We start from the raw sequence: 17361 nt of genomic DNA on the forward strand, positions 1-17361 counted from the left end.
AAGAAGAAAACATCAGAGTTAACATTTAGGGTCCAGTTACACTTCCTCGGAACTGTTCTGAGTTCCTCTAAGTTCTGAGGAAGGGTCACTAGGCCGGAAACCTTATCTCTGATATTTTGCTTCACAGATACGGCAAGCCCTGCTGAGCTTTTCCAGCATCTTCTGTTTTTGTTACTGATTTACAGCATCCTCAGTTCTTTTCTTTTTTCACTCTCTCAACTTTGTTGCCTTCCTCCTCAGACAAAAAACCTTGCGTCACATGCTTTCCTTCCTCTCCAACTTCCTCCTTAGATCTCCAGTTCAACAGACAATGTTCACATTCACCCCCTGACCCTTTTATATCCATGGTTCACAGTCATCCTCCTCAAATGTTCACACACCCCTCATCTATCTGATTCCTAACTCTGCTTTTCATCACTGAAGGACCCAAGAATAGGTGTTGGACTCTGAAAGAGAAGAATACTTATAAACTGCCAGAGTTACAGGCCACAAATGATGGAAGGACAGAGCTGGTCCAAATACTTGAGCATTACATATAACATTGCCAGTTGCTCTCCAGGTGAATTAATGCACCCAATGTATGAAGTGTCATGTTCTGCCCTGTGCTAACTTAGAGCCTAATGTCAAATACGGTCAACAGTAATGCACATCATTCACCTCTCAGCAACATTGCTAGATCTGAGAAACAGGGTGAGGTATGAACTTGAGGAATTCTCAGATGAAGACAAATTCTCTGAAGTTGCATTGTTACATGATTCCGGCATGTTCTCCATGAGTTCAGAGATACACAACAGTTCTAATCTCTGAGAGACACACACAGTGAGCAGCACACTCTATGTAAACAGAAGCCTGCCTTGGAGATAAGGACAGCAATTAAGAGAGCAGTTAGAGGGTGCAGGACTCTTGAAGCTCTGCTCAGCAGGACATAAAAGATGAACCTCGGGTGCTCATGCAGCAGCTGCAGAAAATGTATTAGCCTCTATGTTAATGCCCAGAAATAGTGTGCACCCTTTCAGAGAATGGAGCAGTCCGCCTGGAACATGACAGCTTTAATATCTCAGGCATCTACAGGTATGACTGCGTCCACTGATAGAGTGGCCAACCTGAGGGAGGATCAGCTGCAGCAGATCACTTAGTGTTCGTACACCCTCACCAACAGCATGCGCTCTCTGGCTGCTATTTTGCACAATGTCAACCAAATTACGGCAGCGGAGTGCCAACTGGCAGCTAATGCATTCATGGAAAGCAGGGATATGTAGGTGGGCAATGAGGACAATAGAGAAAGTGTCGATGACAGTGGGGGCTCATCTCACTTTAGCTTCTGTATCTTCCACCTCCTTGTGATTCCAACAAAGCAGCGCACACTGCTTGCTGCGCAGATGACCAAATGCCCCTCTGAGGTTAGGGACACAGTTCTTGTTAGAGCCTTCATGGACTCTAAATCTAAAAGCAAATTTCCCAGGGGCATCTCTTGCCATGGAAATGAGCAACTTGCCCTGTGCTCTGGTAAAGCCAATGGCAGAACCAATAGAATGTTTACAAGGACAACGCCTTAATTATGTAAAAGGATTCACTTGAGTGCTAATTATGTTGCAAATATTCTTTTGACACTATTCATTGCAATGAGAACTATACACTGTTGGGTTTCCCTATTATCCCTGGTCAGTTTTATTCAGAAGATTAGAATGAGCAGCTTAAATGAGGGAAGTGGGGCTATGGATGTGGTGGTTGCCCGGAAATGTTAAAGGGGAGGAGGTTTGGTGGTGGAGGATTAGGGGTAGTGATGGTCACGTATATGGAGGTACAGCTTGCGCAGGATTTTCGTTGGAAAGCCTACTAAGCTTCACTTTTCAAGTGAATGGTGCCAAAATAGAGCCACCCTGATCTTCTCCAGCAGGTAGGTCTGTCACTGCTGACACCAGAAGCATGTTAGGATGCCCCTCCTCCCCTTTCCCCTCACATCACACGAGTAGGCATCTCCTGGTTCTCAACATCCAACTGCTGAAGGCACTCTAGTGGTTTCAAATACCACAGGTGCTCTTTCCGCCAAAGGACACAGCAGCTTCCTGGATACATTGCATTGTGTTCATGCAATGCTCACACAGCAACTGCATCTCAAGCTAGTGAAAACCCTCCTACATAACAAAAATCACAGGCTTAATATAGTCATGTCACCATTACCAAATGAGGGCAGAAATCTTTGGCAAGGATAGTAAAGAAATTGTTTGGTACACTTGCCTTCATTGATCAGGGCATTGAGTTTAGGAGTTGGCACATGATGTTGCAGCTGTACCAGACATTGGTTAAGCCACTCTTGGAGTATTGCATACAGTTCTGGTCATCCTTCCAGAGGAAGGGTATTATTCAATTGAAAAGGGTTCGGAATAGATTTACATGGATGTTGCTGAGACTGGAATGTTTGAATTAAAGGAGAGGCTGGAAAGCCTGGGGCCTTTTTTCCCCAGGGAACATAAGAGATTGAGAGGTGACATTTATAGAAGTTTATAAAATCATAAGGGACACAGGTAAGGTGAATTGCAAATGTCTTTTCCCTCTGTTAGGGGAGTTCAAATCTAGAGGGCATAGACTTAAGGAGAGAGGGGAAAGATTTAAAAAGGTGCCTGAGGGATGAATTTTTCCACACAGAATTTAGTGCACGTAGCATGAACTGCCAGAAGAAGTGGTAGATGCAGGTACAGTTATGACATTCAAAAGATATTTGGACAGGTATTTGAATAGGAAAGGTTTAGAGGGAATTGGGCCAAATACAGGCAAGTTGGACTAGTTTAGTTTGGGAACCCTGGTTGGCATGGATAAGTGGGACTGAAGGGTCTGTTTCCATGCTGTATGACTCTATGATTCTATCTTTCCGTATCATTAATATAGTTGGTAAGCTGGTATGGACATGAAGAATTTAAGGATTATGGTTTCCTGAAACTATAAGCAACAAAGGCTCCTCAGGGATGGAGATCTCCAAAAGGCAGCTGATATCTCTGACTACATTACATGGGAGCCTGAATCTACAGAGGCACTAACAATTAAAGTCAAGTAAGGTCACCCGTGGCCTATAGACCCTATGCATAGGTTATCATTTCCTTTGAGTTACATCCCTTAGTCCATTTTCTTAATTCCATGATATTGCACATGATTGTAAAGATACAGTTGCTGTCCTTGTCTCTGTAGCTACTGTGCAGGAAGCAGGTTGCACCTCATCAGTGTCAAACCAAACGCCAAACGTGTAGTCTCTGTGTAACAGGAAAGTGTCACAGTCCAAGGGTGAGATTCTGAAGAAGAATAACCCCCGACAAGTTGACATCTCCTTTCCTCCAGATACTGCCTGGCTTGTTATGTTCTTCCAGCTTCATGTTTGTCTACCTGAGGTCACGTACAGGTGGCTTGCAAAGCAATGGTACCACAGTAGTACAAAGCTACTGTTCCCAACAAAGAGAAGTAAGGACAGAATATTAAATATAATTAACAAGGACAACTTACAGAAATGATTATTTCAAAAAAATTACTTAATAGGTAAGCCCAAATTTGAAAGACTCTTCCTTAAAATGATAGATGAAAGAACTAAAATCAAACAAAATCAACACAAATCAACATTCTTGAACAGCTTGCTGAAAATCTACCCAAAGACCAGCCATTGAGTTTTCCCACTTTAGAGCTTAGAAAACTCAAGTTGGATTGCACTCAACATTAAAGATGAGGTTGAAAAAACTTAAATGTAGTTGATACTAATTAGAAAAAGAACATGAACTGAAAAGGATCATTAAACATTGCTGACACAGCTGAAAAGACACTTTCATGTTACACAAAATATCTAAAAGCCACTCTATTGCAGTATGCATTATTATTTTTCTGTTGCTTAATTAGCAAGACTAGGTATCAAAAGTGGACATGTCAGCAACCAAATTTGAATCATTAACAAAAATAATTACTTAAGTAATATCTGATGATATACCAAATAACTGTACTAATAACAGAGGCAATGAGAATCACCCCCCAATCACAATTCTCCAAAAGTCCCAATTTTATGAAGGACATTCATTCCTCTGAACGTCAGTCTCAAATATTAAAATATCTTCCTATTGTAAGAGTGTACAGCTGGGAGATAAAACAGGTCACTGTTTTGACAGGTACTTTTCTCAACTGAGATAACAAGGTGTAGAGCTGGATGAATACAGATCTTTGGTGGAGTGGTAATTGTTGTAATGTATTTACTCCTATTAGGGTTATTTAGTGTTCAGTAAACAATGTGCAAGTATCCTTCATATTGGTGCGGGTATTCTTCAAAACTATGTGAACTCAGCAATTTTCTGACATTGAGCAATACCTTTACTAACTTGTGCTCAGAAATATTGACTGCTTTTCCTGCTGAACTAGGCACTTTTAGTGAGAATGTTCCTCTGCAACGTATAAGGCAGACATCCTTACTCCACTTTGGAAATGGGCTTTTTGAGTTCCTTGTCATCAAACTAGAACATGCGTACTATTCTTGAGTGCTTTGCTGGAATCTCTAGTCTACTTCCCTCTCTGGTACAATTAACCATTTCAGGATGCTGTGGCTGTGGATGCCTTTGGACACATTATTGGCTGCGTGCACTATGTGCCTGGTGCACCTCAGTTTCATGATAGTCTGAAGGAGATCCTTTAACGCTTAATGCCTATATTGATTTTTTTGTTTTGCTTGAACTACCTCATTAGCCCCACTCCCCTACTGTTTCCCCATAGTCCTGTGAATTTTTCTCCCTTCTTTATCCCATTTTCTTTTAGAAGTTATTATTAATGTTGTTTCTGTCATCCTTTAAGACAATGCATTCCAGATCATCGTAACCTTTTTTTTAATAATCAAGCATAACATAAATTACTCGTTTTACAATCAGCAACAAATTATGCATTTATACAATGCCTTCAAAAAACTTCATTTTTTTTTCTCCTAACAAGAATTTTGCTGTTTCTCTGATTAGGGGAAGTAGCAGTCTACAGCTATTCCTCATTTAGCACTTCCTTTCAGCTCCTAATTAGCTATGTGCTTAACAGAAATCACTTTTCCATAAGAAGGAGAGGCGATGGCCTGGTGGTATTATAGCTGTTAATCCAGAGACCCAATAATGTCCTGGGACCCAGATACGAATCCTCCCATGGCACATGGTGAAATTTGAATTCAATAAATATCTGGGATTAAGAGTCTATTGATGACTTGAATCCGTTGTCGATTGTTGGAAAAAACCCATCTGGTTCACTAATGCCCTTTCGGGAATGAAACTGCCATCCTTACCTGGTTTGGCCTACATGTGACTACAGGCCCACAGCAATGTGGTTGACTCTTAACTGCCCTCTGGGCAATTAGGGATGGGCATTAAATGCTGCCTAGCCAGCAATGCCTTCATCATGTGAATGAATAAAGAAAAAAGAAACCATGTAAGAAAGTGGAGTACATTCCTCACTGAAGGCAAGGGTCTGGGTGGGTTGCTATGCGGAGGACCAATGTAGACTAGATGGGCCAAATGACCTCCATCTGCACTCTAGGTATTCTATAATTTGATATAAATACCTCTGATGCTGCTTGGCCTGCTGCGTTCATCCAGCTCTACACTTTGTTGTTTCAAATATTCTAGGGACATGGGTTCAAACCCCATCAAGGCAGAAGGGGTAACTTAAATTAACTAAAGATCTGGAGTTAACTGCTCATCTAATGATAATCATGTAACCATTGTCAATTGTCATACAAAAGATAACCTGGTTCAGTAAGGTCCCTTAGGAATGAGAGCTGCCATTCTTACTGTTGTTGCCTGCATGTGATTCCAAACCCAAAACAAGATAGTTGACTGTTAATGACCCTCTGAAACACGACAAGTGACCCAGCTCCCGGGAAATTAGTGATGGGCACTGAATGGTAGTGCAGCCTGTCAAGGCCACATCTCTTACAGGAGTGAACTAAAATGGAGAATGAATCTGAAATTGAAAATTCAAATGCTGACTCTTGACCAATCAGATTGAATAGTAAAGGTTAGATAATATCATATTTTACTTCCATAAAATATCATAGTGACTTAAGGAGACTGTTAGAGAACCGTGAATCAGTTTTTGGGAGCAGCTAAGGGGAAATCGATTTGGATGCTCATGGTATTAATTGGTAGGATTACATTAACTAACAAATAACATTCTTATGTACATAATCCAGAGAGACAAGCTTAACTAAGGGAAGAATATTATTATCATCAAATCCTGTTTCTTGTTTCATTTGCTTATTAGATAAATTTCCTGCAAATGCAAAGACAAAGAGTTTGTTCAATTTTTAAAACATAACCCGAGGATGTCAACAATTTGTCACAAAGCAATACGAGATAAGTGATCTCCCTATTAGTTGGATATAATTTCAGGTATTTTGTGTGTGAAGGTGGCAGAGGAACACAGAATAGAAAAGCAAAAGGTGAGGTTTCTATAATCAGACAGAAACAAAAGGCAGGTTAGTTGGCTGGTTGAGAATAAGTAAATGAAGGAGGGTCAAATCACAAGTGGAGAGATACAGATGACAGTGAACAATTAAGAGAGGAAATGGGAATGAAAAAGGTAGCATGGGAAGAGATCAATAACAAAGAGTGAAACGTTAAATTATTGCATTGTGGTTTTATTTTGTATCAATGAATTATTTGAAACAGACCAGCAGGAGCATTACATTGAATTTATCTCAGGGAAATTAGGTACACGTAGAAAAATAAAACAGAAGTGTGATATAATAAAAGATATAAGGTAAGTCTATGCATGAATACTTAAGTAGTCATGTTGACAATGCCAATCTGTTTCTGTGTGCATTATTTCTTTCTCCAACCTATTTAACTGAATCTTAGGATCGTGTCTATTATTCCTCTTAAAAATGTAGCATTTTACTGTAACAAAAACAAAGGTTTTAACGAATGTTCTGACGTAAAATATGATTTGGATGTGTTCAGTAAAATATGTTGCATCAGAAAACCTAAAACTTGAGGAAATGTTCCATTTTATTTTGCCACCTTCCGTGAGACAATGCCATGAAGAAAAACTTGCAGTTTCTGGAAGCTGAAGATAATGAGCTAGAAAAGATTTGTTCCTGAGCACGAGCTTGATACACAGGAAGGGAGGAATGCAGGACAGGACAGCCAGCAGCCAGAAAAAAAAGACTGCACAAGTGATCAACCAATGCTACTAATAACAAATGGATACTACACAAATTAACAAAAAGTATCAGCCCATTCGTTCCCTATATCCCCATGAAATCTCAATGTCAGAGTTCTACATATTCCAACAATTGCATAACTTACATTTATTCCATATCAGCTCCACAGGAGTATTTTCAGATGAAAGTTTAGCACCAAGCCACAAAAAACAGCCATTAGGAAAAGTGATCAAATGCCTATTCAAACTGGTAGGTTCTAAGGAGTGACAAATGAGACAACAGACAGAAGATAATAAAGTGTGAAGCTGGATGAACACAGCAGACCCAGCAGCATCTCAGGAGCACAAAAGCTGATGTTTCGGGCCTAGACCCTTCATCAGAGAGGGGGATGGGGTGAGGGTTCTAGAATAAATAGGGAGAGAGGGGGAGGCAGACCGAAGATGGAGAGAAAAGAAGATAGGTGGTGAGGAGAGTATAGGTGGGGAGGTAGGGAGGGGGTAGGTCAGTCCAGGGAAGACAGACAGGTCAACGAGGTGGGATGAGGTTAGCAGGTCGGAAATGGAGGTGTGGCTTGGGGTGGGAGGAAGGGATGGGTGAGAGGAAGAACAGGTTAGGGAAGCAGAGACAGGCTGGGCTGGTATTGGGATGCAGTGGGGGGAGGGGAAGAGCTGGGCTGGTTGTGTGATGCCGTGGGGGGACGGGACGAACTGGGATGGTTTTGGGATGCGGTGGGGGAAGGGGAGATTTGGAAGCTGGTGAAGTCCACATTGATTCCATTGGGCTGCAGGGTTCCCAAGCAGAAATGATTTGCTGATCCTGCAACCTTCGCGTGGCATCATTGTGGCACTGCAGGAGGCCCATGATGGACATGTCATCTAAAGAATGGGAGGGGGAGTTGAAATGGTTTGCGACTGGGAGGTGCAGTTGTTTATTGCGAACCGAGCGGAGGTGTTCTGCAAAGTGGTCCCCAAGCCTCCGCTTAGTTTCCCCAATGTAGAAGAAGCCACACCGGGTACAATGGATGCAGTATACCACCTTGGCAGATGTGCAGGTGAACCTCTGCTTAATATGGAAAGTCATCTTGGGGCCTGGGATAGGGGTGAGGGAGGAGGTGTGGGGGCAAGTGTAGCGTTTCCTGTGGTTGCAGGGGAAGGTGCCAGGTGTGGTGGGGTTGGAGGGCAGTGTGGAGCGAACAAGGGAGTCATGGAGAGAGTGGTCTCTCCGGAAAGCAGACAAGGGTGGGGATGGAAAAATGTCTTGGGTGGTGGGGTTGGATTGTAGATGGCGGAAGTGTCGGAGGATGATGCGTTGTATCTGGAGGTTGGTGGGGTGGTGTGTGAGAACGAGGGGGATCCTCTTAGGGCGGTTGTGGCAGGGGCGGGGTGTGAGGGATGTGTTGCGGGAAATGCGGGAGAAGCGGTCAAGGGCATTCTCGACCACTGTGGGGGGAAAGTTGCGGTCCTTGAAGAACTTGGACATCTGGGATGTGCGGGAGTGGAATGCCTCATCGTTGGAGCAGATGCGGCAGAGGCGGAGGAATTGGGAATAGGGGATGGAATTTTTGCAGGAGGGTGGGTGGGAGGAGGTGTATTCTAGGTAGCTGTGGGAGTCGGTGGGCTTGAAATGGACATCAGTTACAAGCTGGTTGCCTGAGATGGAGACTGAGGGGTCCAGGAAGGTGAGGGATGTGCTGGAAATGGCCCAGGTGAACTGAAGGTTGGGGTGGAAGGTGTTGGTGAAGTGGATGAACTGGTCGAGCTCCTCTGGGGAGCAAGAGGTGGTGCCGATACAGTCATCAATGTAACGGAGGAAGAGGTGGGGTTTGGGGCCTGTGTAGGTGCGGAAGAGGGACTGTTCCATGTAACCTACAAAGAGGTAGGCATAGCTGGGGCCCATGCGGGTGCCCATGGCCACCCCCTTTGTCTGTAGGAAGTGGGAGGAATTGAAAGAGAAGTTCTTGAGGTGAGGACGAGTTCGGCTAGGCAGATGAGGGTGTCGGTGGAGGGGGACTGGTCGGGCCTGCGGGACAGGTCATCTGCATGCGGAATACAGGTGTATAAGGACTGGACGTCCATGGTGAAAATGAGGTGTTGGGGGCCAGGGAATTGGAAGTTCTGGAGGAGGTGGAGGGCGTGGGTGGTGTCACGGATGTAGGTAGGGAGTTCCTGGATCAAAGTGGAGAAAATGGAGTCCAGATAGGTGGAGATGATTTCTGTGGGGCAGGAAAAGGCTGAGACAATGGGTCAACCAGGGCAGGCAGGTTTGTGGATTTTGGGGAGGAGATAGAAACGGGCCGTGCGGGAATGGGGAATAAGGAGGTTGGAGGCTCATACACTGCATCCCAAAACCAGCCTAGTTCGTCCCCTCCCCCCACTGCATCCCAAAACCAGCCCAGCCTGTCTCTGCCTCCCTAACCTGTTCTTCCTCTCACCCATCCCTTCCTCCCATCTCAAGCCGCACCTCCATTTCCAACCTACTAACCTCATCCCACGTCCTTAACCTGTCCGCCTTCCCTGGACTGACCTACCCCCTCCCTACCTCCCCACCTATACTCTCCTCTCCAATTATCTTCTTTTCTCTCCATCTTCGGTCCGCCTCCCCCTCTCTCCCTATTTATTCCAGAACCCTCACCCCATCCCACTCTCTGATGAAGGGTCTAGGCCCGAAACGTCAGCTTTTGTGCTCCTGAGATGCTGCTTGGCCTGCTGTGTTCATCCAGCTTCACACTTTATTATCTTGGATTCTCCAGCATCTGCAGTTTCCATTAACACAAGAGACTGAAGACTTGGTTGCCAGGGGTGGAAATTGGAGAATTGCAAGATGCCAGCACTGGAGAAAACTCAACTCTGAGGGTTATAACAAAAGTCAACACTTCACCAGCTATCAACCAAATCTTCAAATTTCTGTCCATGAGAAAGACCCTGAATTTCCAGTTGTCTGCCACTTGAACACATCACTGCGTCCCCTGGCCAACACCACTGTCTTGGGATTGCTGCAGTGACCCAGTGAAGCTCAGTACACACAGAGGAAACAGAATCTCATTTTCCATTTGGGGAGCCTGCAGCTTTCTTGACTCAATATCGATTTTAATAACATAGGGCATAAACACCATCTCCCATGTCCTTACTCCAGTCTCACAAACCAGGTCTTGTTATTACATGAGCTGCAACTACAAATAACCCATTGTCAGCCACGAACAGTCCCCATTAGCAGCTACATTCTCTTTACACATTCCTTTGTTTGCCTAACTATTATTCTACTGTCTCTCGGCTCCATCTCCATCTGTAATTTATTCCTCCACACCCCACACCATCTCCAGCATTTATATCAATTGTTTTTGAGTTACAATCAGCTCTGAAGAAGGATCACTGAACCCAAAATGTTGACTTTGCTTTCTGTCCACAAATGCTGCCAGGCCGCTTAGTTTTTCCAACAATTTCTGTTTTTGTTCCTCATTTTCAGCATCCATAATTTGTTTCTTATAGACATGGTAGATACAGGTAGGATGTTGCTAATGGCAGGGGAGTTCAGGACCAGGGCTCACAGTCTAAGGACAGGGGGTAAACCATTTTGGACTGAGATGAGAAATTTCTTCACCCAGAGACTGTTGAAGAATATGAAATTTGCTAACACAAAAAGCAGTCAAGGCCAAAACATTGTATGACACCAAGAAGGAGTTGTATGTAACTTTTGGGCTAAAGTAACCACAGGATGTGAGGGAAAAGCAGGAACAGCCCATTGAGTTGAATGATCAGTCAGGCTTGAAGGGCTGAATGGCCAACCCCAGTCCCTATTTTCTATATGTATCTATTTAAATGCCACTGGGGCTCACATGCCTTAAAAAGAAGGTTAACTATGAGGGCTACTTTGAAGGCCTTACCATCATAGAAACAAATGAACATACAAAATAGAAGCAAGAATAGGCCATTCACCTCACTGAGCCTGCTTAACCATTCAATGAGATCATAGTTGATATGTTTGAGCTTTGGATTGCACATTTTCAGTCTCTCCCAATTATTCCATTGCCTAACAAAAAATCTCTCTGCTCCACCTTAAAAATATTTAACAACCCTTTCTCCACTGTCTGAGGTATGTCGAAAACCTGCCATTCTAAAAAATTTGATTTGGTTGCACTTGAGAAGTGCTCTATTTCAGTAAAGAAATGATGCAAAAAAAGAATTTGCAAAGACTCAACTTGTGCTGGACATGGTTTGCATTTGAACCCTCTAAACCTTTTGTGAACTCATTGATAAAGCCATTGGAATTTGCAAACCAAAGACCATTACATAGAATTTCTACTTCCACTAGAAGCTTGACTTGATCACATTTTGTTGCATGTTTACACTCCTAAGTCAGTGATTATTTTTCTTGCAAGCTTTTTAATATTCAGATAAATCGTTTCAATCCTCTTATAAGGAGTAATGTAGGTTTGCACTGTCATGCAATTCTCAATCTCAATCTTAACTATTGATAAATAAAAAGTAGTACATACCTCAAAAAGCTTCATCAAATGACAGTAGGCAACCAATCACATTGCAAACCTGGTGATGCCAAGTCAAAACATTATTAATCAATAGAGTTCTTATACAATTTGATACATAGGTACATTCCTCAATTTAGTATTGCATTACAAAAGCAACAGTTGCTAATATAGCTCCTGTATTTATAGAGCTCTTAAAATACTAACTTCTTTCTTACCAATTTCTTCATGCAGTACCTTGAGGATTCTAATTGCAAACCATCCAGTCCAGGTATTTAATTTTCTCAGTTTATTCATGGCATATCTGTCTATAATATAAAAAATATATTAGAAACGTACCTCCAGTCAACTCCTGATATTTAATGGCAACTTTTATTTCACTGGTGTGAAATCTTTAAAGTTCTTAGTTGTAATTTTGTCTTTGTGTAACAGTGTAGACTTGATTGGATAGCCCACTTGATATCTCTTCTAATAATTATTTACATTGAAATCAATTTAATTTAAAATACAGCGTAGGTGAAAATCAACCTGCCAATTTGCTGTCATCTTTTCACATAAAATCAATATGATCCTGTCTGTCAAGACCATCCCTATCTGTTTGGAGTTGTGAGATCGTATTGATCTGACTTACATTTAAAAATGGTGTATAATTACACAGCTTTTTGGACTTGCAAATGTTATCAGTGAATAAGGTTACCATGTGCTTTGGTTGTGTTCCTTCCTGTGTCTCATGGTGTCATAGAGCCACAGACATAGAGTCATACAGCACAGAAACACACCCTTTGGTCCAACCACTCTGTGCCAAGCCTAAGCTGAAACTAAACCAGTCCCACCTGCAGGCACTTAGCCCATATCCCTCCAAACCTTTCCTATTCATGTATCTATCCAAATGTCTTTTGAATGTCATAATTGTACCCGCATCCAAAACTTCCCCAGCAAGTTCATTCAACAGTGAATCAATCTCTGTGTTAAAAAAAAATGCCTCTCACATCTTTTTTTTAAATCTTTCCCCTCTCACCTTAAAAATGTGCTTCCTAGTCTTGAAATCCCTTATCCTAGAGAAAAGACAACTACCATTTATTCTATCTCTACCTCTCATTAGTTTATACACTTCTATCAGGTCATCTTTCAACCTCCTACACTCTAGTGAAAAAGTCCCAGCCTATTCAGTCTTCCTTTATAACTCAATCCTTCCATACCCAGCAACATCGTGGTAAATCTCTTCTGAACCCTGTCCAGCTTAATAATAAGCTTCCTGTTAGTGGGCAGCAAGTCATAGTATTTCAAAATAGGTCTAACCATTGTCCTATACAACCTGAACGTGACTTTGCAACTCCTCTACTCAAAGGACTGAGCAATGAAGGCAAGCGTGCCATAACACCTTTTTAACCACCTTGTCTACATGTGACATAAACTTCAAAGAACCGTGTCCCTGCACCCCTACGTCTCTCTGTTCTATAACACGACCCAAGGCTCTACCATTAATTGTATAAGCCCTACCCTTCTTTCTTGTACCAAAATGGAACACCTGGTGGATTGAATTCAATTCCATTCTTTCATACTTTTTCCTTTATTGTCAAGAATGATGGAACATAAACAGTTGACATGTCCATTAAATCATTTCCTAAAAAATAGAGTATTTCTGGCAATTTAAAATATGTTCATGTGCCAACAATAGTCAGAGAGAACAATATTCTAGCATAACACTATGGTGAAAACATCAAGGTAGCAAAAGCATAAACGGTCGAGACACGATGTTTTATCTTATCACGAGGAAAAGATGATCAACTTAGTTATTAGAATATGCTCTAATATTAATACACATTAAATACAGAATTTCTATTAACGTACACTCATCCACTAATCTCAGGTACTCAAATCTAGTTTGTAATTACTAACACTCCACTGTAACTTGCAAAGTATTGTTTTCTAATAAAATTTAAACACGTCCATAACTTCTTCAGCCGCCAGTTAAAATTTCTCAAGAGCAGCATCCATCAAGATAAAATAGTGCGTTTATCGACTCCAGGCAAATATCAAGGCATTGGGTAAGAAACATATTGGTAATTGTTGGAAACCATTTTTAGTTACCATATGGAAGAATAGTCAGTGAAATGTAGAATGCGTATCTGCCCTTTTTTTGCTGTGAAGTTAAGACCAGATTTACAGTGATAGAGCCATAGCCGTTTCACTTTTACGACATATCATGCACAACCCAGTAGATTCAATTTCATTGTTGGAACATGGGGAGAAACCAGAAATTAAACTAAGGAAAGGCCGAATCAGGGTTCAACTTAATAGGGAATAGATTATCATGAATTTGTTCATTCACCAGCCCATTTTATTATTGCAACAATGTTCCATTTTTAGCACAGAATCTTTTCACCATTTTTAATGTAGAATTCTGTGTGATTGTTTTCCTTTTATACTGTTGTTGTGGGTAAATATTTTACCTTCACCACACAGGCAATAAGTAACCCGATGGAACAAATTGTTCACTCATCTTAGATCTCACCTGCTTTCAATCCATCAAGCTGTGTGGGATGGATGTTAATTACACTGTGCTAAATTCTGCCTCGGCAACAAGGGATATTATTTCCCCACTGTTTCCTTCCATACTCTAGCTGCTTCTATCACTGGCTCTCCATTACTTTTCTACTCTACTGAAATCCATTGAGGGCTGAATCTTACCAACCTTTTGGAGAAAGCCTGGGAGGTAGGTTGACCTGAAATGGAGAAAGGAAAATGAGGGATGTTGGGGACAATATTGCTTCATCCCCTGCTTGGATTCTCCATTTCCTCCTATGTTTTGACTGCAGAAATAACCCTGACCTTCTGGTTGCCTGTTCCTTCAACACACCACGATGTTCCCTGGCTTGGAGTTTGCTTGGTGTCGATAAACGCACTATTTTATATTGATGGATGCTGCTCGAGAAATTCTAATTGGCGGCTGAAAAAGTTATGGACGTGTTTAAATTTTATTAGAAAACAATACTTTGCAAGTTACAGTGGAGTGTTAGTAATTACAAACTAGATTGAGTATCTGAGATTAGGGGATGAGTGTACATTAATAGAAATTCTGTATTTAAAGTGTATTAATATTAGAGCATATCCTAATAACTAAGTTTATTTCAGCCTAGGGCTTGCTGCAGTGCTTCAGCAAACTTCAGCTTAAACAATAACACTTCATTTTATGTTTGAGACTCTGCATCCTTCTGCATTCAATATGTAGTGGAATAATTTTAGGGCCTGACTACCATGTTGCATGTCCTTATCCTAACCCTACAAAGCCAAACCTTCTCATCATATGACTACTACCACAAACAATCCATTGTCAGCCACTAGTCATCTCCAATATCAGCTAATTATTCCCTCAGGCTGATCTTTACCCATTCTTTTTTGTCTGCCCTTCTTCTTCTCTCTCTTTCTCTCCCTCCATCATTTACTGCTCCTGCTCCCATTTTCCTCCACCCAGCATATATAACAACCTTTTCACCATAGTCGCAACGGTGTTGCTGTGGCAGGTGGTGGTTGTCCAATGAATCCTTTTCTCCAGGGTGCAGTCCTGACGATGACCATTGTTCTGGGTGGTGCTGCTAGATTGGCAGAGCAGTAACTGGCCATTTCAACTTCAAACATTCAACCATTCACTTGCTTGACAAATGAAAGGTGTATCTGTTAAACTTTCAAATTGCCAGTCCACGGTCACTTGCCACCTTCTTTCCAATTCTTTGGTCCATAGACAAGACTTCGGCCAAGAACAAAATTAAGGCTCTTCACCCTCTATTGTCTTACATCCCTATTTCTCTACAAGGACATTTATGGTGTCTTGTTATTTCATATAACAGATCTGTTCCTTATTTTTTATGAGTTTCTTTTCTTTATAATTGCTTCTACTCTATTAGACTGTTAAGTAGGGACCTAAAGAAGCTTCATTGCTTTCCCACAACAGAAATTGATTTGCACCATAAACAATATATTACAATTATGAAAATTGTATGAATAACAAAAGATGACATCAGGACAAACAGATCTGTCACAGCAAGTAGTAAGAATCTGAAATTCCTTGTATGTGGGGGAGCTAGAAGAGGATTCAGATATTAGATTTGAAAAAGAATCGGATGTACCTAATAAGAAAATATTTGCAAATTAATGGAAAAAGGGAACTTTTAAAGAGCAGTCATGAATTTGATGGGCTGAATATCCTGTTTCTATGATTCTATGTTAATCATGAATGAGAAAAGCCGATCAGTGATTAAACAAATTGTATTTGATTTAAGAATTACAAAGTATTCAGTAATAAAGACATTCCTTGTTGTTTTTCATTGTCCATTCTGTTCAGACAATTTACATGTAAAAATAAGCTTATTAAAATGTGTGTCTGTGGAAATTAGACAAGGTGGTGAGTACTTTTTTTTAAACTACTCTTTAACACCTTAGAAACTGTTTTCTCATGTCCACCATTAATTAAGATGACATTTTCATACATATATTAATGTCATTTATTTTTGAGTTCTGATTTTGAACTTGTGATATATGGCTTTGATCTATGTCTATGAAGATGTTTAGTAATTAACTTGCAAGCATTTCTATAGCCAAGATGATTCTTTTCAAAATCTAATATAAGAGAAAAGCTTCCTGGACTGTAATGGAATTTTGTTTTCATTGCCCTTTCACAAATCTTACCCAATTTAGACAGTTGTGCATTTATCTTTCAGTTACAATGTCCTGGAAATTGTGCTTTTTATTTTGTTTAGCTTAGGGGGAACATCAATAGCTTGGAAAGTTTTTGTTTAGTTACAGTTTGACAAGTCTGCATAGGTCTTGGCTAAAGATCGATGTGGAAGGGAGCTGCTCCTAAAGAAGGGAGGTAGTTTAGAACAGTTAAGAAATGTGCCATCTCAGTGCAAGAAGATACTTTGAAAGTTCCAGTCCAGATGTGTTTGGGTAAAACTCTGAAAGGGTTGTTCAGAGATAAGAAGGTATAAGCTCAATTGTATGAATACCTAAGAAAGTGCCAGTCTGATTCTCCAATTTGGAAATTGAAGACACAATTAATTTAAGCTGTATGGATGTGAGAGAGAAGGAAGTTCTCCCTGGTGTGAGTACTTTAAAGGAGTACTTTAGGGCTAATGGGAGTATATTTATTGCGTATTTTGAAATCTTTAAACTCATTAATATAAATAAATTTGTTTCCTCTATTTTATGTTCATTTCTTTTGCATAATACACTTCCATTTAATTGTTAAAACCAAATGTGCAGCATTGCATACTTACATTTCAGTGACAGATCAAAACAAAAAACAAAATGTGATCTTTCAAGCCAGATTTCATTTTGTGTCAGAGTTCAGTAATAACATCAGCTGGGATTTTAATACAGATTTCAACGTGTATTTAATGCTTTTGATGGAAGCAGGAAAAGCCATCCACCATAATATGACACAATAATCTGGAAGTTACGTTACTTGTACCTGCAATCCCTCAATATGAGCTAAACCAATGCAGAAGATTAAGCAGTCAAGTCCAGCTTTTATGTCTATTTGGAAAACATCACGTGGAAAGTCAATCTCAAAAATAATAACCATTACTGATTTCCACACATTTATTAATGAGCTTGCAAAAACTCTTCTCTTTTAAAGAGAAGTATTAATAAGGTATTATTAAACTCATTTAGAAATAGTTTTAAGTTATCAAAAAACTACTGTACACCACTATAATTATCC

The 17361-nt window shown here is 40.8% G+C and overlaps 1 protein-coding gene across 4 annotated transcripts in view; it reads left to right on the forward strand.

Moving 5' to 3' along the window:
- Window positions 1-17361, forward strand: part of LOC125462997 (metabotropic glutamate receptor 4-like) — a 1119827-nt gene that overhangs the window by 1067770 nt on the left and 34696 nt on the right. The window contains exon 11 of one of the 4 annotated variants that reach the window (XM_048553588.2): window positions 11874-11910. The exons of the other annotated variants lie outside the window; for them this stretch is intronic. Coding sequence (XP_048409545.1) covers window positions 11874-11881 — 8 coding nt within the window. The 3' untranslated portion in view covers window positions 11882-11910. The remainder of the gene's footprint in view (window positions 1-11873; window positions 11911-17361) is intronic. 4 annotated transcript variants of the gene reach the window in all.

Source organism: Stegostoma tigrinum, chromosome 21, assembly GCF_030684315.1.
Source record: "Stegostoma tigrinum isolate sSteTig4 chromosome 21, sSteTig4.hap1, whole genome shotgun sequence".
NCBI lineage: Eukaryota > Metazoa > Chordata > Chondrichthyes > Orectolobiformes > Stegostomatidae > Stegostoma > Stegostoma tigrinum.